The sequence below is a fragment of the Convolutriloba macropyga genome, chromosome 3 (assembly GCF_964194025.1).
Source record: "Convolutriloba macropyga chromosome 3, txConMacr16.3, whole genome shotgun sequence".
NCBI classification, from domain to species: domain Eukaryota; kingdom Metazoa; phylum Xenacoelomorpha; order Acoela; family Convolutidae; genus Convolutriloba; species Convolutriloba macropyga.
In genome coordinates, this window is record NC_134470.1 from 36,574,536 (window position 1) to 36,601,668 (window position 27,133).

The following is a 27,133-nucleotide window of genomic DNA, read 5'->3' on the forward strand; positions in this document are numbered from 1 at the left end:
ACGCGAATGAACAAAAAAACTCGCTCCAGTAAGAGCGAAAAATGACGTCACGCATGCAATTCAGTTGAAATTGCATGAACGAATGAACAAAAAGTGGCTGTGACGTCATATGGTCGTAACAAAAATCATGACGACGAAATAAAAAAAACCAAGAGAAGGCCAATAATAGCCCCAGCTATCGCTGTGCGGCTATTAAAAAAAAGAAAATCAATGTAAAAATGACGCATTTCAACCAAAATCATAAACGAGAGGTGGAAATTTGGTTCAAACAAAAAGACTAGGCCTAGAATGAACCATAAACGGATTGGAAAAACCGTTTAGAAAAAAATGTGATTCAAAAAATCGAAAAAACAATAAAAAATCTAAGTGAAATTGGCGCATGTGAACAAAAAAACCACTAGCAAGAAAGCGAATTTTTGTTCCAAAACCGTTTTCTCACTCTACTTTAAAATTAGAGCAAAAAAATTTCGCGCCGCAAAACCACTCGCTTTTTCGCTCCACTTCCTGTTTCGGCGTGACCAAAATCACTACTGTGATCACTAAATGTGTCAACAGATCTTAAAATACAGCGCCCCAATACAATTCAAATTCTTTGAATTGTAAAAAAAATTAGGAACGCTATAATAGCCGGCTGAGAAGCTGAGGCGGTTATTAATAAAAATAATTTTGTATCGCAAAAGACGCTAAGACAACTTACTGAGTCGATTTAATAAAAATGGATTTACTGATTTTAAAAACCATGGTAAGGAGTAGCCTGTCAATTAATTGTTCTTCAGATTAGTTATATCGTTCTTTAAAGCAACTTTTATTCCATTTTGCATATCTATAAGCTTATTTACAATTTAAAAATTTTCGCAAGCATGTACAATTTAAATATCTGCATCTAACTTACATCTATATACATGGAGTTGAAGTATTACAAATTCTCCTAAGACGCCTAAAATTCTGCAAACAAAATTATTAAAGGGGAAATTCTGAGTTTTTCCTTTACAATTGGGAAGATCTTCCCCAAACCAGTGGGGGTCTTTTGAAATTGAGCTTGATGGGAACTGAATTTACAAACTCATATGGAGACAGATTGGATTTATTCAAAGGACTTGAATTATATCTTTCCCGTTCGGCAATTGGCGATCGACAAACACGCTCTCGGTGGCCACGATCTCTAGTCGCAAAACTGAACCCACTTTTGGGCCGACGTTCTCTCTCTGAGTAAATTTCGTCACTTTCATGTTCGTTGAAAACAGGAGCAGATCCGTAATTCATGTCACCTCCGAAATTCCTTTCAATCTCTCTATTGCGCTCTCTATACGCAAATTTGCTGTGAATATCGGATGTTGTGTAAAAACGATGCTCGACAGGACTGTATACCGATCTACGCTCATAATGAGTTGGCCTTTTACTGCCATAATCACTCAAAAGCTCCTCAATGTTCGAAGGAGGGACTTTCCAATTTGGGTCTTTTTTGTACCGATTCATAATGAGTTCTTCTAAAGGTGGCACGTAATCACTTCTTGCGTTGAGTTCATACGCAGGCTGGACAGGTCTCGTTCGCTGCGCACACCTCAAAGCCAGTTCGTTTAAGATTAAGTTCTCGCTTCTAAATTGTTCATCTTTAGATCTTTGAACTTCATCTTGAACAATGGTCGCAATAGTGTTCCTCAGATCATAAGGTAAGCTTTGATTTTGATTACTGTGAGCTACAGGTCCAAACTGCTGAGAGCTTGAAACTGTCGTCATACTTGGAGGATAAAAAACAGATTGGTTGAAACTGTAACCCTGATCAAAATTTTGTCCTTTAGGAATAGTTGTCTGTGCCTCGGCTCGCACGGCATTTTCAAAGACACCAAAGGAATCAGTTTTATGCGGTGCATTATCATTGGTTTGTGCAGAACTCGACAGCACCATGTTTCCATCATAGAAGAAAATGCCAGTGTTGTTTTCATGGGTTTTCACTGGTTCCGGTTTAAGGTTGACAGGTTCCGTTTCCCATTGTTGGCCCTGGTTGAATGCGGATGGCGGTGGATAAGAATTAGGGACTGTTGCATCCTCGTGAACCGCATCTATTGACAAATTCTTGGTGTAGCTCCTCAGTGCATCATATGACAATTTCTCAATGGCTCCTTCTACTTGATTAGGTGTCTGAGTCGCCATATTTGGAAATGCTTGCGCCGGAAGTTTTCCCGTCAAATCAGCCCCATAAGGATAGGGCGCTGTAAAGCCTATTTGAGGATGGATATCAACTTGATTCAAATTTTGATTAGCTACGTTAGCATTGGTTTGAGTTGACATGGATAGCTTTGATGGCTCAAATTGAGAGCTAACCGATAGGTTAGTTTGAACCTGGGCATCAAATTGCTGATTGCTTTGCTTAAGTGATTCTTTAGAAAGAGATCTCGGGGTATTTTCAGATGAGAACACCGCCGGCAGGGAAACAGTACTCCTTCTAAGATCAGCTGTCTGTAACGACGTTGTAGCCGAAGTTGCAACTGGTCGGACAAGGGCTGATTTGTGAGGTCTCATTAGATGTGGCGGCCCGGATCCGGATCTCTCTCTGGGATGCGGTGAAACACTGTGAATGTCATCAACTGATGTACCTAAGCCAACAGGCGTGAACGATGATGATGTACGATGCAAAACATCTTCATCCTGGATCTCAGAGTGTCGTTGAGAGTGATCCACCCGTCCCGTGTACACTTGCGTTCCAGCATCCGAAATAAATTTACGGCGTATTCTTGTGTTAGCGGTATCACTTGGAGCTGGCCCGCCAGTATGCGCTAATCTTCTATGCTGTGGAGTTCCAGTATGGTCTACTGAAACTCCGTGACTTGTTCTGCAGGAATTGTTTTGAGCGGCAACCGAATCTTCCAACTTCTGTATCGTTATCGCCAGCTCCTCTAGAGTTTGCTGCGGATGTTCCGAATCACCTCTTCGGGCTTTCTCAATCTCAGCGTCTAGATTAGCTCTGATTTCTTCAATTTGTGATCGTGTAAATAAAGTCTTAACACGTTCCAACTCTTCGACAACGATATCATTCGTTTCCAGTACATCTTCCAGCTCCAAAGTCAAACGTGCAATTTCTGCTTCTTTTGCAATGACTGCGTCTTCATTCACACTTGCTCGTGGGGTGCGTTTTGATGAACCAACCGACTTATCAAGACTTTCATGGCTTCCCTCCAATAATGGCTCCAAATGCGAAACAACCTTTGATGCTCCATTCAGTTGACTATTTCCTGACCGCGGCTTTACTCTACTTCGGAGCATATGCTCTTGTCGCACAAATTGACTGCGTAGCTCGTCCATTTGTATTTTCAAATTCTCGTTTTCAGATTTATACTTTTCCAGCTCTTCGTCTAAAAACTGCACCTGAGCATTTAGAGAAACAGATGTATCGTCATACCTCGGGCTTTGCATTTTGGATATATGAATTCGTTGGATCTCTGATTTCAATCGTTCGTTTTCACTGCCTAGGATTTCAATTTGAGTCTCCAAGTTCGTGACGATGCCATTCAACGCCTCCATTCGAGTTAAATCTTCCCCGTCATCTTGCACTGTTTGAGTTTGTGTTTGAGTATGCGTCTCATTCATTGCAAGTTTCAGCGACTCTCCTCGCTTTGATATTTTGTCCAACAATTGATAAAGCGGATCATTTGACGGAGAAGCACGCACACCAATCATGTGAACTGGGGTTCCATGTGCCGATTCCCTAGTCAACGAGACATTCACACTACCTTGATTGAAAAACTCTGGCTCCTGATTGGACCCACCTGGAAATATTGATTCGGAACTGACACTGTCAAAACTTCCTCTGCGAGATGACCGACTGGAAGGTGCGTCTGGCTTAGAACTGCCGATCGAGGGTTTCTTCGAAACCGGGTCTTGTTCCAATTCCCGAGGAGTAGAGCCATTCTCTGTCCCAATTATTGGAGTTGTGTACGTAGTTTTGCTGTGAGACCTGTGCCCAGGCGTTCCATGCTCTGAACCACTCGGAGGTGATGATGAACGCTTGATTTTCGGAAATTCCTTCTCTGAAAGTGCCAATTTTAGAGGTCGACCAGGTAGTGCAGCATATTTGCCATTTACAGCTTCTCCTTCGCCACCCCCAAATCCAGCTTGATTTGACCTGGCTGTGCCACTTAGTTTCTTACTTTCACTTCCTGGAGTAATCGCCGACAGTTCAGGAGAGTCTGCGTTTAAAATTCCACTCTCAACGCTTAAATTTGACCTCGTAATTTGAACAGGGCCACTTGATGACTTGCTTTCATGTTGACTAGGCAACTTTCTCGCTGACTTTTCGCTCAAACCAACAGGTCCAATACTTTCATTAGATTCATTTGTAACTTCTTTTAACTCATCTCGGTTTGTAAATTTTTTCATCAACGGCAGACCTCTCCCAACATCGGGGACTTTACTCAAAGTTGCTTCTGACTTCAAGGTTCCTATATCTTCATCCGAGGTATCAATAGCCTTGTTCGACGAAACATGTGTCAATTCGGTATTGGTAAGCGGTTGAACTTTAAGGTTGACCTCGCTATGTTTAGTAGAAGAAACCGCATCGTTCGTTGAAAAAGGAATCGTTTCTCGTTCGGAAGATAGCCTCGTCGAAAAACTACCCGGGCCTGGTTTTTCAGAAACAGTTGCCGTATCTCCAACCAATTTCGAGGGTTGAGCTGCAGCATTTAAATTTGTAAATACTTCAACAGTCGCTGCTTCGAGGTCTCGAGATTGATTTGTCGCGATCAAAACTACTTCGTCCTCCCCAACGTCTGAGAGTGAAGTTTTCCCTTCATGTTTCAATGGAACTGCAATCTCTGTCTGTACGTCAGCTGCGGCTGAGTCACTAAACGGCTCGAACGATTTATTTCCCACACTTACACTTTCTATCGAACCTTTGGTCAGCATCTTTTCCGAATGTTCGGTTCTTTCTGGTGTAGGAGTTTTAGTGTTAACCATAGTTTGAAGGTCACTTGAACCAGTTTGACCTTTATGACTATCAGTGACGTCATTATGGGTTCGAATTGGATCTTTTTTGTCATCAATATTAGAAGTTACGTCCGTTTTTGAAGACTTTTTATCGGTTTTTTCGCTGTCAATGAGAACAAAATCATCATCTTCGTCGTCGTCTTCGTTGTCAGCATGACTAGCTTCATTGGCCATCGAATTCACAAGACGTTCGCTTAAATCTTCATGAAAACTTTTCGACTTCAGTTCCAAAACCCCAGTTCGATCACGCTCATCGTCGTCACCATCATCGAGCTCCTCATCCATGTTACTTTGTTCAACTCCTTCCAAAATTTCCTCTTTCGATCTTTCTTCTAGAATGATTTCTTTATCACTGAACAAATTATTCCTGCGGCCAAACTGACTTGTAGAGCTATCACTGTGGTTTAGAATATCGTATTTTCGCTTTAACAAAGCCAGGTAAATCACCAGTGCGTAATCCGGACATACGCCGTCAATAATCTCGGTAGCTTTAACAATACTTTGACTCATGCTCAGTTTGTCTTCAGCGAACATCAACGCATAAGTGAGATTTAACAGCGGCTTATCCGGTTTAGACCGGCTGACCGAGTCTGGACAAACTTTGTCAATCAAGTTGGCCAGATTGTGGTTGTTCGCGAATACCGATTGTAATTCATCCTTTTCTGGATTTAGTTTACACTCCGGCATCATTTCAACAATCCAGTCCATGAGCCATAGTTTGCCGTATGCCAGACATTTTTCTTCTGGTTCCAACTCGCAGTCGCATATGCAGAAATGGAGCATGAGAAGCCAGAGGATGTCAAGAATAGCAGTTTCTTCTGCCTTCATGATCTCTTCTGATGAGACGTCAACCTCAGCTCCCTCGCAGCGTAAGTAGTCGAATAGACCCTCGATAACTTCCCTCGCCTAAACGTAGAATATCGTCTACCAATGAAGTGTTCTGTCCAGTATTCAGAAGTTTGAAAACATAGCCGGCAGATTACCGGAATAGCTGCGAAAGTATTGACCTGCGTGCCGTACAATAGAGACAGATCTAAATTGACAAAAAAATCGACGCCGCTCAAAAAGCTAGGTAAAAAACATTCAGCGATAAATTAATAAAGCTTGTTAAAATTCATTCCGAAGAAGCCTTTTACTAAGAACCTTCACTGCACATATGAGTTCCTTTGACCTTAAACAAATTCAAATTAAACTTAAGTTTTAAAGCGTAAAAGCCATTTTATTGAGTGAGGCAAGTCACTTGTGATCAAAATCTAATCACGCAAAAAACTTTTGCCAAAGAGAGTGAGAAATGACGTCACGCGTGCAAACGCCGTTAGTGAGGGGAAGAAGTCATTCAGAAAATTTGACTTTTTCAGCTTTGCTGTGTGAACAAATGTAAAACGAAAAAGAGCGTCAGACGACGAAACAAAAAACATAGCAGGACAAGTCCTGACGTACAATTGAAAGAATTTTCATTGACTAAACAAAAAACTAGACCTAGAACGGACTAAAAATGGATTGGAAAAACCATTTAGAAAAAAATCTGATCCAAAAAATTGAAAAACCAAAAATCAAAGTGAAATTGCCGCATGGTAACAAAAAACCAAAAAACCACTAACGATAAAGCGAATTTTTGTTCAAACACCGTATTCTCACTCTGCTTTAAAATTAGAGCAAAAAAATTTCACGCCGCAAAACCACTCGCTTTATCGCTCCATTTCCTGTTTCGGCGTGACCAAAATCACTACTCCAATTTGAATTCAAAAATCAATAAATTGTGTGAACAGATCTTAAAAAAAGACAGCGCCCCAATACAATTAAATTCTTTGAATTTTAAAAACATAGCAGGACAAGTCCTGACGTACAATTCAAAGAATTCTCATTGACTAAACAGAAAAACTAGACATAGAATGGACTATGAGTGAATTGAGAAAACCATTTTTAACACAAATCAGATTTAAAAAAAAAACAGAAAATCAATGTCGAAATGCCGCATGTGAACAAAACCACTAGCGAGAAATGAAAATTTAATTCAAACAAAAAACTAGGCCTAGAATGAGCTGTGAATGGATTGGAAATACCATTTAGAAAATCCGATCCAAAAAATTGAAAAAACAAAAAAAATCAGACTGCAATTGCCGCATGTGAACAAAAAACCAATACCGAGAAAACGAATTTTTGTTCAAACACCGTTTTCTCACTCTACTTTAAAATTAGAGCAAAAAAATTTCGCGCCGCAAAACCACTCGCTTTTTCGCTCCATTTCCTGTTTCGGCGTGGCCAAAATCACTATTCCAATTTGACTTCAGAAATCATGAAAATGTGTGAACAGATCTTTAAAAAATAGCGTACCCAGATGCTCGCAAAACAATAGGCAAGTCATAATAGGTTAAGAAACTTGTCTAAAGAACAGAAAAAAAACGAAAAACTGAAAAATTCAGAAAATTAGTTCCAACTTTCGACATTTTTTGTCATATTTCTCAACAAAAAATGCTTCATATCCACAAAACTTTAACCACGTGTTAACTAAAAATTGCTCAAGTAATAGGGGTATCTTCAATACCCATTTGAGGCAGTAAAACAAATGGTAAAAAAATTGTAAAAATTAGCCCAAAAATCAGCAAAATACATGAAAAACATCCCAATTAGCATAAAATTCATAAAAATTTTCAGAAACCTTCAAACCACTACCAAAACCAGCCTAAAACTAAAACAAAATCATAACAAAACCTCTTAACCAAAAAAAATTGAGAAAAAAACTGCTTTAAAATGCCGCACGTGAACAAAAAATTTCGCTCGCTTACAGAATTTTTTTTCACACCTCAATTTCTCGTTAAGCACTCTTTATTCTTGAATGTTCTTCTGAAACAAAAAAACGGAGGTGTTAAGCTTGCCACGATCATACCGATACAGTTTTGAGAACAAAAAAGTTGGTACACGCTAAGGGTTTATGAGAATTGGCGTCCAAAATTTTGGAAAGATATTTAAACTTCTTAAATGGCTTTGTATTCAGTCGCCAGGCCTGCCAACCCTAAAATTAATCAAAAACTAACATAACAGTAAAAACCAAGTAAATTGTCGCACGTGAACAAACAATCACTGGCTAGCAACAGGGCGTGCATTAGTGGGGGTTCAAGCGTTGGGAGGTCAAACGATGGAAGATGAGTTAGTTTGGGAGGGCTAGAAGGGGGGGGGGGGACGGGTGACTGATGGGTGGGGGGTGTCGACTGCGAGGGAGGGGTAACTAAGGAGCGACTAACGAGGGGCTCCAACTCTTAAGATTAAGAACCATGTATTTATGCCTCCACAAAGAAATTCAGGTGAATTGCAAATTTATAGACCAGTAAGGCGAGAGGCTCTAAGAGAGCTGCTCAGCCACTTGGGTTAGGGTTAGGGTTATGACCTCCGGGCTTTACTTGTTTATCCAGTTTTCGAGGACAAAAAGTTCAAAAAGCGTCAGGCGACAATTCAGGCCGGCGCAAAATTGCATTGAAAAAGACCATCGGACTTCTATAATCACTACATACACGACTTGAGGTCTGTTTTAGAAAAGCTGAAATACTCTTCCAAAGAGTTGGATCAACAGGCTTTTTTTCCAGTGTCGAAAAATACTCTCATTTGGCGTGCAGTTTCAGTTAGGTTCTAAAAATATACTTAATTCAGCTTCCAAACTGAAAGCTATAAATAAAGCTTGATGTCAGCTATCAATAGCTCTAATAAATTTAGATAACCTAATGCACAATGACTTAATGCCTGGGCTTTATCGGTTTATCCCAACTTTTTTGAGTTTGCTCTTTTGAGTTCGCTCAACTAACGTCGGGCGAATTGCTCTCAAACGACCGTCGAGATGTCGCCTTCAGTAGTAGCTAGCTGGGGCTCACTTAGTCTCAACAGTAGCCGTGAATCGCATACTTAGAGACTAGAAAGGCGGAAGGCTCTACGAGAGAGCTGTTCGGCCACTTTATGCTCTTCGGGCTTTACCTGTTTATCCTGTTTTTGAGGACGGAAAGTTAAAAGCGTCGGACGAACATTCGGTCAAGCGAAAATCTGATAAAAAGACCGCAAGACAATAAAAATAGCTACAAACGTCGTTTGCATGCAGTTAATAACAAAAACGGGGAGGCAAGCATTTTGCATGAAATGACACACATTTACAACCATTGCTTAAAAGTTCTCTGAAGAGCAATGAAAAGTTATTTTAGGTTTTTGAAATATCTAAGTGTTTGAATTTTTAAGCAGTGTAACAGTTTTTGACTGTGACAGATAGCTATGCTGCGCCCAAGTTGCCGCAGTATTTTGTAGTTGCTAGATATCTGTAAAGGCAGTACAAAGCTCAAAGTTGATGAAGGAAACATTTCCAAAATTTATTCATGTTATCAACAAACGCCTATTCACGCGGCCGTTATAAAGACTTATAAACACTCCAATTTTTTTTTACATTTTTGACTTTCTATTTCATCAAGCAAAAGCAATGGTTAACTACCTCTTCTGTGGTTTGTTTAGAGCTGGAATTCCACTTGGGTGTGAGGCTGGACTTAGTGAGAATGTCAGCAAGTAGGCAAAGCAGACGACCATCTTGGAAATCGGCCAGACTGCTCGCACTCTCCCGTTCCTCACGCAGTACTGTGTTAGCCCAACCAAGGTACACCTGTCCAAAGAACAGCCATTATTGAAATTCCCTATTGTTATCGGCCAAATCATGGAAGAGGCGTTAAAAGCTAGAAACATATGCAAAAACCCTAATCCCAATGTGCTATAAAACAATTGATTCAGAACTCTACTTAACGGCAAGGAAACATCGTTTAGAGAATGGATGTCTCAGATTTCACTCCGTGTCCAAGACGTTACAGTTTATGTTCATATCCAAGATATTTTCCATTTAATTACTCTCTAATTAAACTGCCATTAACAATATCTATGAAGACAATGCAAGGACAATGCAACTGGCTTCTATTAATGTTAACGAGACAACAAGAAAAGTGGAGCACATAATTTTTTAACTTTTTTAATTTCAGAAGGAGCACGTTATAGTACAAAGCCATAAGAGGTCAAACTTAAGAATCTTTTTATAGCTGGGGATATAGTTTTTTTCTACGTCAAATTAACTCAAATATAGAAGCGGTCAATTAACACGCCAATTTATTTCAAAATTGCAGCGTTTAATCATTCATATGATGTACTTGAAAAAAGTGTGACGCCATCAATAGTGATTAGGCCGCTCGATTGAAAATTGGAACTAAAAGAAGCCTTTTGAGACTTTAAAACACTCCACGCGTGATCAAAACACTGCCAAACATCAACACAAAGTGCGTTCCATTTACACTTTGCTTACTTTACAATATCAAAACAAATAATCAATCATGCCCAATTTGTAATCAACGTTGAAATAATTCAGGTATTGAAATTGACTGTAAACAACAAAAGGATGATCGGTATTCACACAACTAATTGATGATCACTCAATATGGGAATTTGATTGTTTGATAATGATGAAAGTATTCGATTGCAACCCGCAGGGGGACAGAAACGAGCCTTACCCTTTAGAGACTTGGAGCTAAAATAAAAATGTAACAATTTGGTTATAGCTAGAAAGAAGATAAGTAAGAGGATAAATAAGTGTTAAAGCCGATTCCATTAGCAGAAATTAAATGAACAAAATTGTAGACAAGCTGAACAAAACTCGATCATCGTACCACAATTTGCGGTGTGTGGAACCTCTTTATTCAATAATCGAATGATCACCAAGATACTTTTGTTTCGACCTCACCTTAGAAAAGGTAGGAATTTAGAGGTTCATTTTTGTTCAATCACTTTTCGCCGATTGAAAAATTCCACGAGGAAAAATTTGAGAGGTTATCACCAGAAGTTGATAAAATTTGTCTAGGAGAAAACGAAATACATTTCAACGTACTAAATTCGAAGCCAATTATTTTGAAGTGATTATCAACCACGTTGGCTGAATTCCTTTTTTGAAACAGCTAAATTTTAACTTCTATCATTGTCTAGCTAATTGTTCATGCTTTCCCATTTGACCGTGATTAATGGACAACCTCACTTCCATGAATCAATTCAAAAGTCAATATAATAATAATGAAGTCTGTGTATTAGTATGGTTTTTTCACTTCCGTCTGTTTTAAGGAGATCCTTTAAAGGAGATTTCATTTTCTTTGAGGTTCATAGTAAAGTCGGGTATAATGGTGATATAAAAAAAGTCACTTTCTACAATTTCAACTATTTTTACTATACTTGAGAAAAACTGTTCTCATATTTCATTCAATAGTCCATCAAGCGTAAATCTACGCAATTTTGAAGGTCAATTACTTCAGGAAGAGATTCAGGTATTTATACGTTTGCAGAGAAATAGTTTACCTGGTTTTCTTAACAACAGTAGTTGAATAGTTGGAGCGCTTTCAGACGTTCAGTTTTCGCACAGTTATCGGTGATAATTTTCAAAGATTTTTAGCCTTTATGCCTAGAACAAACACCTAAAAACTCAAACCACTAAAAGAATTATAAAAAAACCACAATAAAGGGCCGATGAGACCAGCCAATAACGAAATTACGATAGAAGACAAACAACAAAATCAAATAAATAATAACAAATATTAATTTCGACCAAAGCACGTAATAACAAACACAAAAAAGCAAAGACTAAACAAGGTAACTCGTACTTCAGTAGAAAAGATAAGGGAGCTGTCCTTAATGAGATCAAGTCAGGTAACAGGTGGGCAAAAAGCAACAAAAAGGTCAAAATAAAGAAAACGCTTATTTGTTTTTGAAAACAATTAAATTCGAAGTTATGAAAACCGTTAGCTATCAACCAAAATCATTAAATAGATGCATTTACTTAGATGCAAGTACGTCAAACGACTACAAAGAACAAAACAACTCAAAAAGTCAACTAAATTTGGCAGAAAACGGTGTTGAAGCTGTTTCAAACATAAGAGATTCTCTAAAAACATTATATATGTTCAGTTGCACCTTGTTTTAACGCCATCAATGTCAGGTGTGACCAGTCATTAATTCTATTGCTGTTCGTCCATTGAAAACAAGTAATAGTTCCAAATTTTTGCTAAATAGATAATTTATCAAAAAAGGTCAATATCAAAAATAAACGATAAATTTTGGATAATTAACGAGTTAAATTAGCAAACAAACAAGCAGAGTTCAATTCCAGAACACTCTCATAGTAGATTGAAGTAAGCCAATCTAGTTTGAAAATTTTGTCGACAGTTCTTAGGTTTGTACTTCGACAAATTTAAACAAAGTGGACTTATCTTAAAGTTAAAAACCAACATCACTATGAGCAACAACTTTAATAATTTTACCAAAATTGACAAATAAATTTTTGAAACTCGATAATTTGGGAAAAACGAAATTCAGAAAAATCGTTCTGATTGCATATTCTACCAAGGACGGGCTTTCTAATTATACGATGAATATATCGATCCGCCAAAATTAACTGAACTAAAAACCCAGTTGAGCACATAGTTCCTCCCCCACTAAGGAGGGTGGGAACAAGGAATAAATTTGATCTTCAACTATGGTTAATTTTTCATTGGGAAGAGTGTAACAAATCTGTAAAACGAATCTCAACTATTGTGTCAAATATAAAAATAGCAGGTAGAATGCATGAAAATAAACAAAAAACGAGCAAAAATCTATTTGAGAGGGAATTAGAGAGAGGGAGAGGAAAAATCATTTTGAGAGGTAAATCACGAGTTGGGGGCAACGGTGGAATGGGGTATTCTGCTGCATGGGGCCATTACAGCCTGAAAGATGTGCAGGGGTAGGGGTTGGGGTGGGGGTGAAGTGGGGGCTGATGTCGGGGGGGGGGGGGTGCTCGGGGGGTCAACTTTTTAGAACGGCCCTTCACACCTTAAGTATAAGTCTCCAAAACGATTTCTGTGAATCGCATACTTGGAAACTAGTGAGCTGAAAGGCTCTAAGAGACATTAATGCTCGCTGTGCGCTACCTGTTTATCCCGTTTTTGAAGACGAAAAGTCAAATGGGTCAGACAAAAAATCACATTAAAAAGACCAACAGGACTAATATAATTGCTACAAATTTCGTTTGAGAGCAATTAAAAACATGACCGATTAACGGCCGGGCAAATTGTTCTCAACCGACTGGCGCGTAGTTTGCTTCGGTAGTAGCCAGCTTCGACGTAACGAGGCAAGCTGAAGCTTAAGAGTGGGGGATGAAGAAAAGGGGGATGTATTAAAGTTTTTCTTTGGGGTACCGGACTGGGACGCGGGGGAGTGGAGTGCAGAGCCCGGGCGGCGGAGGGTGTACTGTAAGGTGGCCAAGGGGTGGGATTGACGGGGGGGGGGGGGGGGCTGGAGTTTGAAACGCGAAAAACTGCCCTTTACAACATTAATTTTGCCTTCTCAGCAGCTTCAGTGAATTGTAAACTTGAGATTAGCGTAATTCTTACCGGTGACCCCGTAAACATTTGATATATAAAAAAATTTGCTTCAAAATGACTCAACACCGCAAGGCTACTTAAATATTTCCAAAGATGACAAATACAAAAATCGAAATTTTTTGTGACCAATACTGTGACGTTCAACATTCATTGATTGCTGAATCAGAAAGTTTTTAAAGAAAAATATTGCTAAGTAACAGGAATAAGTAAACAAAACACTTAGCCTCAATTTGAAGCACACCTGTCATGCGCTTAATTTTTTCCAAGTTTGCCATTAATATATAGTGCGTACTTATTTTTAAACAGTCATACAAAACAGGCAGCTAAAGTTGAATGAAAATCAGTTTCATGTAATCTTTTGAAGGAAACCTTGAGATTAAGTGACAAATTTCTTTTTAAAAACATTTGAATTATTTCAGGGGCTAATAAAAAAATGAAAATTTGCTTTCAACTACTATTTATGATCTTTGCTGCTCCTGGTTGCAAATTTTGGAAGCCAAAACCTCGAATGCAGTATTGAACGACAGATTTAAAAACATATCGGGCAGATTGCCGGAAAATAGCCGCCATTGACTCCCCATAGCCCCGATTAGGATTGACAGAATCGAATAAACTGATTGATGCCCGAAATTTTAAAGTGCGAAATATTTTAATTTCTTTCCACTGTTAGACATACTCCTGCCTCTTATTGAAAGGATATACAAGGGCTAGTATGAAAACAAACAAGCATTAGAGATGGTAAGTAAGACTTATAAGAACAAAGTGCAAGTAGCGGGCATCTAAAATTGGTATCTACGCGTTTATTTTAGATTGCTTTGCTGAGCAAATGCTGTTTAAAAACACTTTGAGCAGAATGAGAGACGAATGAAACAAGTCTAGAGAAGTCAAAACGATTTCACGCAAAATGTCAAAAATGCGGCAAAATGAGAAAGCGAAACATATTTTTATTCGACAAAGTTAAAAAAAATTAATAGGTGCGCAATAATAGCTGCTAAGATGAGGGCAGCTGTTAATAGATAAATAAACTCACGCACGCCGAAAAAGAAAACTGCGGTAATGCGGTGAATAGAAGCAAAAAATTTCGATTTGACAAAATAACTGGGGGACTAATTTCTAAAACCCAAACGTGATAATTGCTAAATCATAATTCTATGACTTGTTCCATCTAAGGCTTCAATTATGCATCCTCCTCCAAAAAATGATATGAACGGTAAAATGGGAACATAAGTATTTCATTCCATCTAGATTGCCTGTTTTAAACAGTTAATAAAGAGGCGTAACTCAAAAATTTAAGAAACACTCTATAAGAAGAGCTTTAAACATAAACCGACTAATGTCGGAAGATTTGCTCTCGAACAACAGGCGGGTGGACCGACCACATTTAGAAAAAATCCGGTCAAATAAAATAGCAAAATTTACAGTCAAATTGCCACTTGTGAACAAAAAAAGCTTTTTCGCTCTTGCTGCTTGGGCGCGACCAGAATAGCTGCTCCAATTTGAATTCAAAAAATCATGAAAATATGTGAACAATTGTAAAAAAAAACAGCCACGAAAATTCCGGAAGTGATTCGAGGGAAAAAATTGACCACACAAACTGACCTTATGAACATCCTACATAACAATACTGATCACTTTGAAACACTAATAGGAATATCAACCATGGAAAGCATCTGAGCAGAAAAATCGATAAATAATGTGATAAAAGTCTCTTCAGAAGATGAAACTCCAAACCACTAATGACAAAAGACCATGCGATACGGTTAGTTTTCATTAAAATTGATTCATTCAACGACTATCAATTCACAGAAAAAACAAAGAAAGAAACAAACATAAAAAAATCTCCAGAAAGTTAACAATAAAAATATCCACCGACTGCCAGAATGGTACTTACTAACCATTATTTTGAAAAGGTTTATTAGTTCTGCTCAAGCACTCACCTAACCAATACCTGGCGGAAATATATCAAACAACAAAAACGCAAAGAACGATAAAAAACACCAAAAAATTAGAAAATTATGATTTACGTGAAAGTGCCCTGTCTAGCCTCCAGTGGCACCTTTCAGAAATAAAACCTCAAAAACAGCACTAACGTAAAAAAGGCTATAGCGAGAAGCACCAAATCCGCACAAAAATAGGCGAAAAATTGATAAAAGATGAAATTCGGCCAAAATTTGAATTAAAGTAATCAATTATTTTAAACAATTATCAATATTCATTCAATTTTAAATCAAAATTATTCTCAGTTTACACGAAAGGCAGCAAAAAACTGAACAACGAATTTAAACCATAGAACTCCACAACTGCTATAAAAATTTGAAGAACAAAAACTTGACTTCATAAAAAGCGTCCAAAACGGCAAATTGCCAAAAAAGAGCTCAAATTTAAATCTATAATTGATTATTTTCTTCGGATAGCCACAAATTCTTCAAAACGAGCTATTCTAAGTTCAGATAACTGAGACAAACAACCATAACTGAAAAATTGGAGTTCAAATATAAAAAAACTGCCTCGAAAACGCCGCACGTGATGAACATTTGTTCGCTTAGAGAAAATCTTTTCCTCGCTCTCTCCAAAATTCAACATGAACAGAAAAACAACCACACTCTCTTCTCTCTGATCTTCAGGTTTGTTCAGCAATAAGTACACTCCCGCATAATTACCGTTCAAAAAGAGCAGATTTCCGGAAATGACTCGAAAAGTCGTCTCAAAAATCTATCCTCTAAAAAAACTAATAAGTCATAAAACCCTCATTATTATATTATAATATATTTATTATATTTGCTATTAAGTTATACGATAAAACCCTCAAAATTATAAATATTTGATGTCACTTCAAAATCTTAAAAATTACTTGAAATGAAAAAAACTAGAAAAGATGAACGAATATATATTACAAGTGCAGATAAGGAGAGGGAAAAATTCCATTAAGAAAATTAGTTTTGAAATGCTCGCGAAAAAACAGGCAAGCCATAATAGGCTGGGAAACTTCGTAGGCAATATATGCCTAATTAATAAACATCGTTTCAAACTCCAGGTAAGGCAGTAAAACGAAACAATACTTAAGTCACGCATACTTAAAAGCAGAACAAAAGACATCACGTACACAAATTTTAACTGCAAAGCAGTAGAAGTCACTAAAAGTCAATTCCAAGAAATCAGGTTGTAAGAAACATCGATGGAGACGACGAATTAAAAAAACATAGCAGGACAAGTCCTGAAAAACAATCCAAAAAATTGAATGAAAAACTTAGAAGCACTCCACCTGACCAGCAGATCAGTTGAAGTGCCAAAACACATACAATATCTCAAAAAGTTGAGAAACAAACAATCAAACAAATTAAACATAACCGACTAACGTCGGGCGAATTGCTCTCAAACGACCGGCGAGCGGTTGGCTCCGTTAACAGCTAGCCACGGTTTAGTGTCGTAAGGGCGCTACCTCTTAATCCCGTTTCTGAATACGAAAGTCAAATGAGTCAGAGGAAAAATCGGCCAAGCGAAAAATTGCATAAAAGACAAACAAGATTAATATAATTGCTACAAATTGCTTTTGAGAGCAATTAACAATGGCTTCTTAAAAGTGCCTGTTAGATCAATTATGACAAAAAACATTTAAACTATAACTCATTGATAATGAGGATCAGAGATGGTGACATTACGCCACATAACAGCAGCTGAAGTCCGGAATCAACAAAAAGAGAGAGATAAAACGTGAACGATAAAGAGAAGGAAAAAAACCCCAACCGAAAGAGAGAAATGGAGACATGAGTATCTTCTGTGATTGGATTCGACACTGCAACTTCTAGATTTCTAACCTTGAATCTATAAATAAATCATATAGAAAAAAACTGAAAAAGGTAAAATTTAAAAAAAAAATTGAACTCGGCAATAAAAAAATCAAAACCATTTTTTGTTTCGAAAGTTCTGTCAAGTAACCCATCTCAGAGACTTGAAAAGTTTCGTTGGCCAGTAATGATCGTTAAACTCAGAAAAGGACAATATTGAAAAAATTTAAAAATCGCAAATTTTAACAAAATCTTGCTAAAATTCAAAACATTAATATCTTGAGAACCATTTCATTGCCTCAAGAGACTATCCAGTATCCCTGTTTTAAGCCTGAAATATTTTCACTGGCTCATAGCGATCCATACGCTTGGAACATGAAAATTTGAAAAGTTTAAATTTTATTACTTTAAAACTGAAAGTTTAAAAGTTTTAAATACTACTAAAACTAAAGTCTAAAAACTAATGATCACAATCCCATTAGCTCTAGAAACTATGCAGAAGCTTATTATCAAACCTTGGAGGAGGTCCCATGGCCTCTGTTGCCGGAAAAAATTCAAAAATATGAAAAAATTGCAAAATTTTTTAAAAATTGCTTAAATTCGTGATATCAAAATCTCCAAGAAAATTCCATTTCACCTATAAATTATGCAGTAAAATATTATCAAACCCTAACGGAGGCTTTTTTGACCCTTGAGGCTCAAAAAAAACCTGAATAATGACTATAAATGTTAAAAAATTGGAAAAAAAATGGAAAAAAATATCAAAAATATGCTAAAATTCGTGATGTTAAAATATTGCAAGACATTCCATTTAATCTAAAAATTAGTCACAAACATATTTGCAAAGCCTAGAGGAGGTTACTTGGCTCTTAAGGCTGAAAAAATCTAAAACGACAAAAAATTTCAAAAAAACGTGAAAAAAAAGCAAGTTTTTATCAAAAAATTGCTATAATTTGTGATATTAAAAAGTTGAAAAACTATTCCATTACCATTAAAAATTTGTCAGTAATTTATTATCAAACCTCATAGGATTTTTTTCTGGCCCCTGGGTCTTGAAAGACCTGAATAAGGGAAAAAAATGTCAAAAAATTTGAAAAATTGCACGTTTTATCAAAAAAAATGCTGAAATTCGTGATGGTAAAATGTTGAAACCATTAAATAACCACCAGAAACTACGCAGTAACCTATTTGTAAAACATAAAGGAGGTTCCTTGACACCCAGGGCTGATAAAAATAAAAAAATGTCAAAATTTTCAAAAAGCTTGAAAAAAATTGCAAAATAGTATAAATTTGCGTTTTTAGCAAGCGGTTGTTCATCAGTAGCTAGCCACGGGAGGGGGGCTACACCCGGGGCTGATTTGGGGGGGGGGCAACACTGGGGTGGAGGGCAACAGCGCGGTGGTGGGGGGTGGGGGCAAGAGGGGGGGAGTCAACATTGGGGGTGTCTTCAACCTCTAAGAACCGCCCTTCACACCATAAGTATAAGTATGAGTTTCCAAAACAGTTTGAGCTGAAACAGAGTTGAAAGGCTCTAAGAGCACTTAATGCCCGCTGGGCGCTACCTGTTTATCCCGTTTTTGAGGACGAAAAGTCAAAAGCGTCAGACGAAAAATCGGTCAAGCGAAAAATCGCATAAAAAAAGACCGACAGGACTAATATAATTGCTACAAACTTCGTTTGAGAGCAATTAAACAAAAATATACTTATTACTTAAACTTGATCAAGGCAAAATTTGATCCCATTAAATATTCCTATTTCAAAAATATGTTCAAAGCCAATTTTCGTCTCTTAAATAGGTCCAGTATTATATCTACAAGAACTGAAAAAAATTCGTTGGCCCTTGAAGATCGATTGAAGAAAATGAGAGAATTTTTTAAAAAAAGGAAATCAATTGCAAATTTTAATGAACTGTTGCTGAAAATTGTAAAATTAAAATCCTCAGAATAACTTCTGTGTCTCTAGAGGCTATCCCCGGTAACCCAATTCCAAGCCTTAAAGATTTCATTGGCTCATAAAGATCGATACGCATTAATTTTTAGAACAAATTTCAAAAAAAGTTGTTCTATTAAATTGTTGAAAACCAATGCATTCCCCCTAGCAACTAAGCAATAACATACTATCAAACCCTGTAGGAGGTTACCTCGCTACTGAGGCAAGAAAAACTGAATAAATTACGCATTTTATCAAAAAAATGCTAAATTTCGAGAGACTAAAAAGTTGAAAACCACTCCATTGTTACTAGAAACTATTCAGTGCCTATCATCAAACATTACAAGAGATTCCCTGGCCCCGGAGGCTGAAAAAACTTTAAAAATGACAAAAATTTTCAAAAAAAACTTGAAAAAGATTGCAAAAATTAGTATCATTTTGCGTGTTTGTTTGTAGTACCAAAACATAGCTCATAAAATGGTCATAACAAGTAATTTTTGACATTCATCAACTCTTAAATACTTCAACCTAAGACTAATCAAACAAAAAATCACAAAAAACATGAAAAATTGCACCATTAGAGCCCAAAAACTCCTACAAATGACATTTTAACCGAAAATTAAGGCCATCCCAGCAGCTCCACAACTCTTAAGCACTTGAACGAATACTAAAGCCAACTTTGGGCCTGTAATGAAAGTCAATGCCAGCTGGGCTTTACCTGTTTAGAGAACAGTCATTGAAAAATGTGTGAAAACATCTTAAAAAAACACAGCGCCCCAATACAATTCAAATTCTTTAGGAAAACATTTAAGCAGAACAATAGTTCTTTTCGAAGATATCATTGAAGAGAATTTCAAATCATTTTGCATTTTCGACAGCTTCTGTTAATAAGATTTTTGACAGCTTTTGTGCCTATTGCCTCCTGTGGTGTTTTACATGTCAACCAAGGTTTTTAACATTTTTTGATATTAGTCCACTGACCGCAGGAAAACTTTATTGCTGATAGCTTTTATCTTCTTAAATTTTTAGCAGCCACTGATATATATCTATTGCCTTAGCATCATTGTTCGTTAGAAACCTGAGTACGCTTAATTCTTGTCCAACTGCAAAAACTTTCATTTTTAAAATCTGATTACTGCCCTTAGTCGGTACCTGTTGATCTACTTCTCGCGCAGTTTTAAATGAAGTTTCCGATCTGTATATGTTGCTGATGTCGACTCTAACAACAATTGAAGTCATATTTGCAGACGTTTTACATGTTTTTAAAACTTTGTTATTTTTAAATTTAAGTCGCTTATCAAATTTCATTAGAAAATGTAATTGGTCTGCTGAATAGACTTGAGCAACACAAAGAGGGTTCTGAGTACATCAAATTGGACAATTTTTATCAAACGTTGTAATCTTTAACACTTTTTGCAATGTTTTGCCTATCATTCACTCCCATAAGGCCATCAAGAATTCTTTTAGTTTGGTAATTGGTTGGATTGTAGCGTTTGACAAATAAAAACTGCGTTTTAGTTTTTAATAAAAAAGAGACAAAATGATGAATTATTTAGATATTTTTATCTAATTTTTTAATGCAGAACTTTATTCATTGCAATATCATTAAACAAAAAAAACTATTGAGCTTCCACTGGGGTGTTGGGTAGATTTTACTACAAAATTGCTTTTGATGGCGTTAAAAACATAAACCATATCCAGCAGATAGCCGGAAATAACAGAACAAACGAACCAATTCTTGAACGATAAATTTTCTTACATTGCAAAAGACTTTAATTGGTCTTTGTAGTCAGAAACACCCCTGTTTCTTAATGAGGTGATACAGGGATTAGTAGCAACAGTAGACCTGTTAACTAAAACTAATTAGAACAAAGTTCAAAAACAGGCATCTAAAACTATGCGTTATGGGTTTACCCTATTTCCATTCTTGATTTCGCTCTTTAAGACTCCATTAATTTCAGATCGCTTTTCTGAGCAACTAGTGTTTAAAAGCTCCTTGAAGAGAATGAGGCTAAATCAAATAACATAAAAACATAACAGGACAAGTCCTCGATTAGAATTCAAAGTATTTAACAAACTGAAGACAACACTATCAGCCTCCTTAAGATAACAGTCTCCGATAGTAAGCAAATCATTAACCAAACAAACAGAGCAAAACAAACAGAGCACTTCAAGTGTAAAATATCGTTTAAAAAAATGGTTATCGACTTTATTATGACCAACAAAGCTAACTTCAAAAGACCTTTAAACAGTTGGCGTTAAGGCAGCGAACACCAACTTTGTAGAAAACCACTGAGAGACAAATTGAAAGGACAACACAAACCATAATTGGCAGAAACTGATTTTTAAGTCATTGAAATTAAATGGCATGAAAGACATTGAAACACGCAACAAAAACTTTAAAACTTGAACATCTATAGACCATTCAATAGAAAGCTTATAACAAGTTCAACAAATAATTTCAGGGGCTACTTAACAAAAGTAACATAAGATTCGGGCAAAACTCAAATAATCCAAAATTTTCTAAAGCAAATTTGGTCACAGCCAAAAAGTCATTATCATTAAACTCAAAACCAAAGGAATTCAATCATTCCACGTGAAAGCTCAAATGAGATCAGCGCCATTAGTGAAACCAGCGATAGTACTGCGAAACAAATTTGAAAACGGGCAAAATCAAATGCACATGTCATTAATAACAGACAGAAAAACGAAAACAACTACAAAAAGTGGTCTCAGAGTAGTAAAAACCTTTATATTTGAAGTAATTAGATAACCTCAAGTAAGCCTAAACAGTCAATAATGAGTCCTAGCATTTTTGAGCAGAAGTCACAGAACAGCACAGAAAAACTTCAGAATTCGGCAAAGTCCAAAAATTCATTAATATTGTTTGAAAGCAACTCCTGTCAAAGTCGTGAAAACCGTCATATATGAACCACTTTTACATTTAAAATGACTCATAAGAGAGCCAATTAGAGCAGTCAATACTGAAACATAGTGGCCGAACAATAAAAGCGGAAAAAATCCAAAAAATGATATTTTCTGAAAAGAAGTAGTGTCAAAGTAGTAAAAACCGTACAATTTTCAATTCAAATCAGTAAACTAAGTTAAATATGCATCAATATAGAGCCAATGGTACCTTTCATTACTGAGACTAAGCAAAAGAAAAACACGAATCTACAAAAACAGGCAAAAATGACTTTAAAACAGATAGCGTCAAAGACTTAAAAACCATTAGTTACCTTGTAAATATCTGCAACTATGCTTTATCATAACACACGTAGCACCTATTAAAGGTATTCATACAGAAAAAGACAGACAAACAGCAGAAAAATCGCTCTCAAAAATCCAAAAATCTGTTCAAACACCATTTCCTCACTTCAGTTTAAAAGCAGTTTGAAAAGATCACGCATTGAAACTACTCTTTAAGTCTTTTGCTCCCCTTACTACTCCCGCGTGATGAAAATCACTACTCAAAAGTAACTTCTGTTCGACAACAAAAAGTCGAAAAAGTGTGAACAATTTAAAATTTGCTTACAATTAAAATTTAAATTATTTGATTTGTAAAAAAGTCCTCAATAATGGCAGACTGAAAAGATGAGGGCGGCCATTTAACATAAGAGAATTTTCCTTTTTGCTATTTTTAACATTTTTGGAAGTTGTTGTTTTAGCCTCTGCCTGTCTTTTTTGTCCAAATAACATTTTCATTAGATGTCAAATTCCCTTTTCTTAATTTCCTGCGTTTTTCATAGGAAACTGTGATTTTGAATACCTCAATAGCAGCAGTATCCACAAATGAGATTTCTTACTTGTTTTTCTACAAATTTGTTCAAACTAATGTTTTTGGGTTTGGTTTGTAACTGGCAACTTGTACGCTATTCAAATCAGAATTTTTCGCGTGTTCTATTTAATTCTTTGGATTCTAATTCATGACTTCTTGGAACTTTCAGTGCCACGCACAGAACCACAAGAGCCGTCTGGCATGACGTTGGACTGCCTCAAATCCAGCAGCAAATACCCAGCGATCAAATATTGTTTCACCACAGGCATAAAAAAAATAACCGACTAACGTCGGGCGAATTGCTCTCAAACGACCAGCGAGCGGTTGGCTTCGTCAGTAGCTAGCCACAGTTTAGTGTGGCGCGCTTTAGCTTGACTCGACTCTGCAATTTTTAGATTTCTAGCCTTGTTAGTAAACCAATCAGATAAAAAACTGATATTATAAAAATTTGCAAAACATCGCAAAATTTAAAAAAGCTTCCAGATCTTGCAGTGAAGTTGTTCAAAACTATTTTTATCTCTGGAGTTATGTTAAGTAACCCATCTGCAAGACCTGAAAGGCTTCATTGGCCAGTAATGATCGTTAAACTCAGAAAAGGACAAAAAAATTCATAAATTTTGAAGAGTCAAAAATTTTAACAAAATCTTGCTAAAATTCAAGATATTAAAATCATCAAAACCATTTCATTGTCTCAAGAGACTATCCGGTATCCCTGTTTCAAGCCTGAAACAGTTTCACAGGCTCATAAAGATCCATACACTTGGAACGTAAAAATTTTCCAAACATTTGAAAATTTTAAATTTTATTCAAAAATTTAAAAAAAACTTGAGTCATAAAAAATGTTGATCACCATCCCATTAACTCTAAAAACTACGCAGCAGCTTATTATCAAACCTTGGAGGAGATCCTAAGGTCTTCTGCTGCCGGAAAAAATTCAAAAACATGAAAAAAAATTGCAAATATTTTTTTTAAAAAATTGCTTAAATTCGTGATATTAAAATCTTGAAGAACATTCCATTACATCTATAAACTTTGCAGTAACATATTATCAAACCCAAGAGGAAGTTCCGTGGCTCTTGAGACTAGAGAAACCTAAAAAGTCAAAAAAGTCTAACAATTTAAAAAAAAATTGCTAGAACTTGTGATATTAAGTTGAAAATTACTCAATGACCAACAAAAATTTTCCAGTAACTTATTATCAAACCATAATGGAAGTTTTCTGACCCTTGAGTCTCAAAAAACCTGAATAATGACTATGTCAAAAATTGAAAAAATGGCAAAAATTGTCAAAATTCGTGATGTTAAAATCTTGCAAGACATTCCATTTAATCTAGAAAATATACAGTAACCTATTTTCAAACCCTAGAAGAAGTTTCTTTGCTCTGGAGGCCAAAAGAACCTAAAAAACGACAAAAATTTTCAAGAAGAAAAATCAAGCTTTAAAAAAAATTGCTAAAAATTTGTGACATTAAAAAGTTGAAAAACTATTCCACAAGTTGTCAGTAACTTATTATCAAACCCCTTAGGATGTTTTCTGGCCCCAGGGTCTGGAAAGACCTGAATAAGGAAAAAAAATGTCAAAAGATTTTTAAAAAAGTTGCACGTTTTTGTCCAAAAAATGCTAAAATTCGTGATGTTAAAATGTTGAAACCAATGCATTACCACTAGAAACTATGCAGCAACCTATTATTACAACCAAAAGGAGGTTCCTTGACACCTAGGGCTGATAAAAATCAAAAAATGTCAAAAATTTCCAAAAAACTGTGGGGGGGACAAGCAATAGTGGGGGGGCAACAGTGGGGGCGTCTTCAACTTCTGAAAACCGCCCTTCACACCATAAGTTTAAGTCTCCAAAACAGTTTGAGCTGAAAGGCTCTAAGAGCACTTAATGCCCGCTGGGCGCTACCTGTTTATCCTGTTTTTGAGGACGAAAAGTCAAAAGCGTCGGACGAAAAATCGGTCAAGCGAAACATCGCATTTAAAAAAAGACCGACAGGACTAATATAATTGCTGCAAACTTCGTTTGAGAGCAATTAACCATAGCAAGAAAAATTGTGCTATCAGATTAAGCGCAAATTATAAAACTATAAAGAAAACACAGTTCGCGAGCAATTAAATAAATAGGATAATATTAACGATAGCCAATCTATCGCTATGAACAAATAAAGACATCCTTAATTTCAATTAGAACTTAAACCGCTGATTCAAAATGCGTTGGAATTCAAGCTGGAGAAAAAAGTTGATTTCCGAAATTTAGAGGATACAAAACTAATGAAATTTTATCGTGAAAATTAATTAAATTCTCAAATAATTTTATAGCAAGATTTTGTGTCCGGATATACACACATTTTCTCACCATTGAGACATCTCTAGGAGGAACGTTGGCTAACTCGAAGTGTATCAACGTTCAAAACAACAGTTCTGATACTAAAACAGAATCCGCTTTATGAGAAGTCACGGCAGATGACTATCAACAAAAAAAACTGATTTCTTTAAAATCTACGTCAGTTTCAGGAATTGAATAATTTAGATTGAATAATACACAATAGAACAGAAACCGCTAAAATTTGGTTCAAACAAGACACATAACCGACTGACGTCGGTCGAATTGCTCTCAAACGACCGGCGAGCGGTTGACTTCGTCATTAGCTAGCCACGGTTTAGTGAGGCTGGCTTTAGCTTGATTCGACTCTGCTACTTTTTGTTTTCTCGCCTTGTTAGTAAATAAATCAAAATCTGATATTTTAAAAAATTGATAATTGCAAAATTCAAAAAAAGAGCTTCCAGATTTCGCAGTGAAAACGTTCAAAACTATTTTTTGTCACTGGAGTTATGTCAAGTAACCCATCTGCAAGACTTGAAAAGCTTCGTTGGCCAGTAATGGTCGTTAAAATCAGAAAAGGAAAAAAGTATTCACAAATTTTAAAAACAGTTACAAATTTTAACAAAATCTTGCTAAAATTCAAGATATTAAAAACTTCAAAGCCATTTTATTGTCTCAAGAGACTATCCAGTATCCATATTTCAAGCTTTAAATAGTTTCACCGGCTCAAAGATTCATAAACTTGGAACATGATAATAATTTTCCGAAATATTGAATTAAAATTTATCAAAAAATTGCTAAAACTGGAGTCATTAAAATATTGATAACCATACCATTAACTCTAGAAACTTTGCAACAACTTATCATCAAACCTTGGAAGAGGTCCCTAAGACCCTGGTGCCTGAAAAATGATAAAACATTCAGAAAGATTCAAAAAACTTGGAAAAATTGCAAACATTTTTAAAAATTGCTGATATTAAATTCATGAAAAACATTCCATTACATCTAGAAGCAATGCAGTAACCTATAATCAAACCATAGAGGAGGTTTGTTGGCTCTTGAGGCTAGATACACCTAAAAAATGACAAAAATTTTCAAAAACTTAAAAAATTGCCAATTTATCAAAAAATTGCTAAAATTTGTGATATTAAAAAGTTGAAAACTATTTCATGGTGCATAAAAAAATTTTAAGTAACTTATTTTTAAACTCTTAAGGAGGTTTTTCTGGCCCCAGGGTCTGGAAAGACTTGAATAATGAAGAATGAATGTCAAAAAATTGAAAAAAAATGCAAATTTTGTAAAAAAAAAAATGCCATGTTAAAAACTTGTCATGTTAAAATCTTGAAAATATTGAAAAACATTCCATTACATCTAGAAACTATAAAATTTTGTTGGCTCTTGAGACTAGAGACACCTAAAAATGACAAAAAACTTGAAAAAAATAGCCAGTTTCATCAAGAAATTGCTGCAATTTGTTATATTAAAAAGTTGAAAACTATTTCTTGGCCAATGAAGATTTTTCATTAACTTATTTTAAACCCCTAAAGAGATTTTCTGGCTCCTGGGTCTGGAAGGACTTGAATAATGAAAAATTGAGTTTGAGAGCAATTAAACATTCTAACCATAGTGATACCCCATTTGTAACATAGAAAAAGGAATTGAAGAATATGCAGGCAGAGATAACGTCGGTAAATAAAGCAGCTCAAATTGAGCCGTATAGAATGTCCATCACGAAAGATTATAAATAAGTCGATAATCTACCTTGATGACCATCTGCATGGCATTGACGGGATTTGCAGTTGCTCCACCATCATTACCCTCTTGGGTATCCATTGCTTAAAGATCCAAATCAAGAAACCTTATCAAACATACACCCTGACAGCGCAAGGTAGTTGATTAATGGGACAACTTGCACAAATCATGCGCT

At 36.2% G+C, this 27,133-nt stretch overlaps 1 protein-coding gene across 1 annotated transcript; it reads right to left on the minus strand.

The window, feature by feature from the left end:
* Window positions 1-743: 743 nt before the first annotated feature.
* Window positions 744-27,133, minus strand: LOC142336174 (uncharacterized). The gene is made up of 3 exons (XM_075384798.1): window positions 26,968-27,133; window positions 9,446-9,610; window positions 744-5,886 (listed from the first exon to the last, which is right to left on the minus strand). The coding sequence occupies exons 1-3, from the start codon at window positions 27,037-27,039 to the stop codon at window positions 988-990; spliced, it is 5,136 nt and encodes a 1,711-aa protein (XP_075240913.1). The 5' UTR covers window positions 27,040-27,133; the 3' UTR covers window positions 744-987.

Excerpts from the sequence above, each read along its gene's own strand:
- LOC142336174 (XM_075384798.1), bottom strand. The coding sequence starts at position 27,039 with ATGGATACCCAAGAGGGTAATGATGGTGGAGCAACTGCAAATCCCGTC. Across the intron at positions 9,611-26,967 it reads CCATGCAGATGGTCATCAAG|GTGTACCTTGGTTGGGCTAA; the intron begins GTAGATTATCGA and ends TTCTTTGGACAG. Across the intron at positions 5,887-9,445 it reads CTAAACAAACCACAGAAGAG|GCGAGGGAAGTTATCGAGGG; the intron begins GTAGTTAACCAT and ends TTCTACGTTTAG.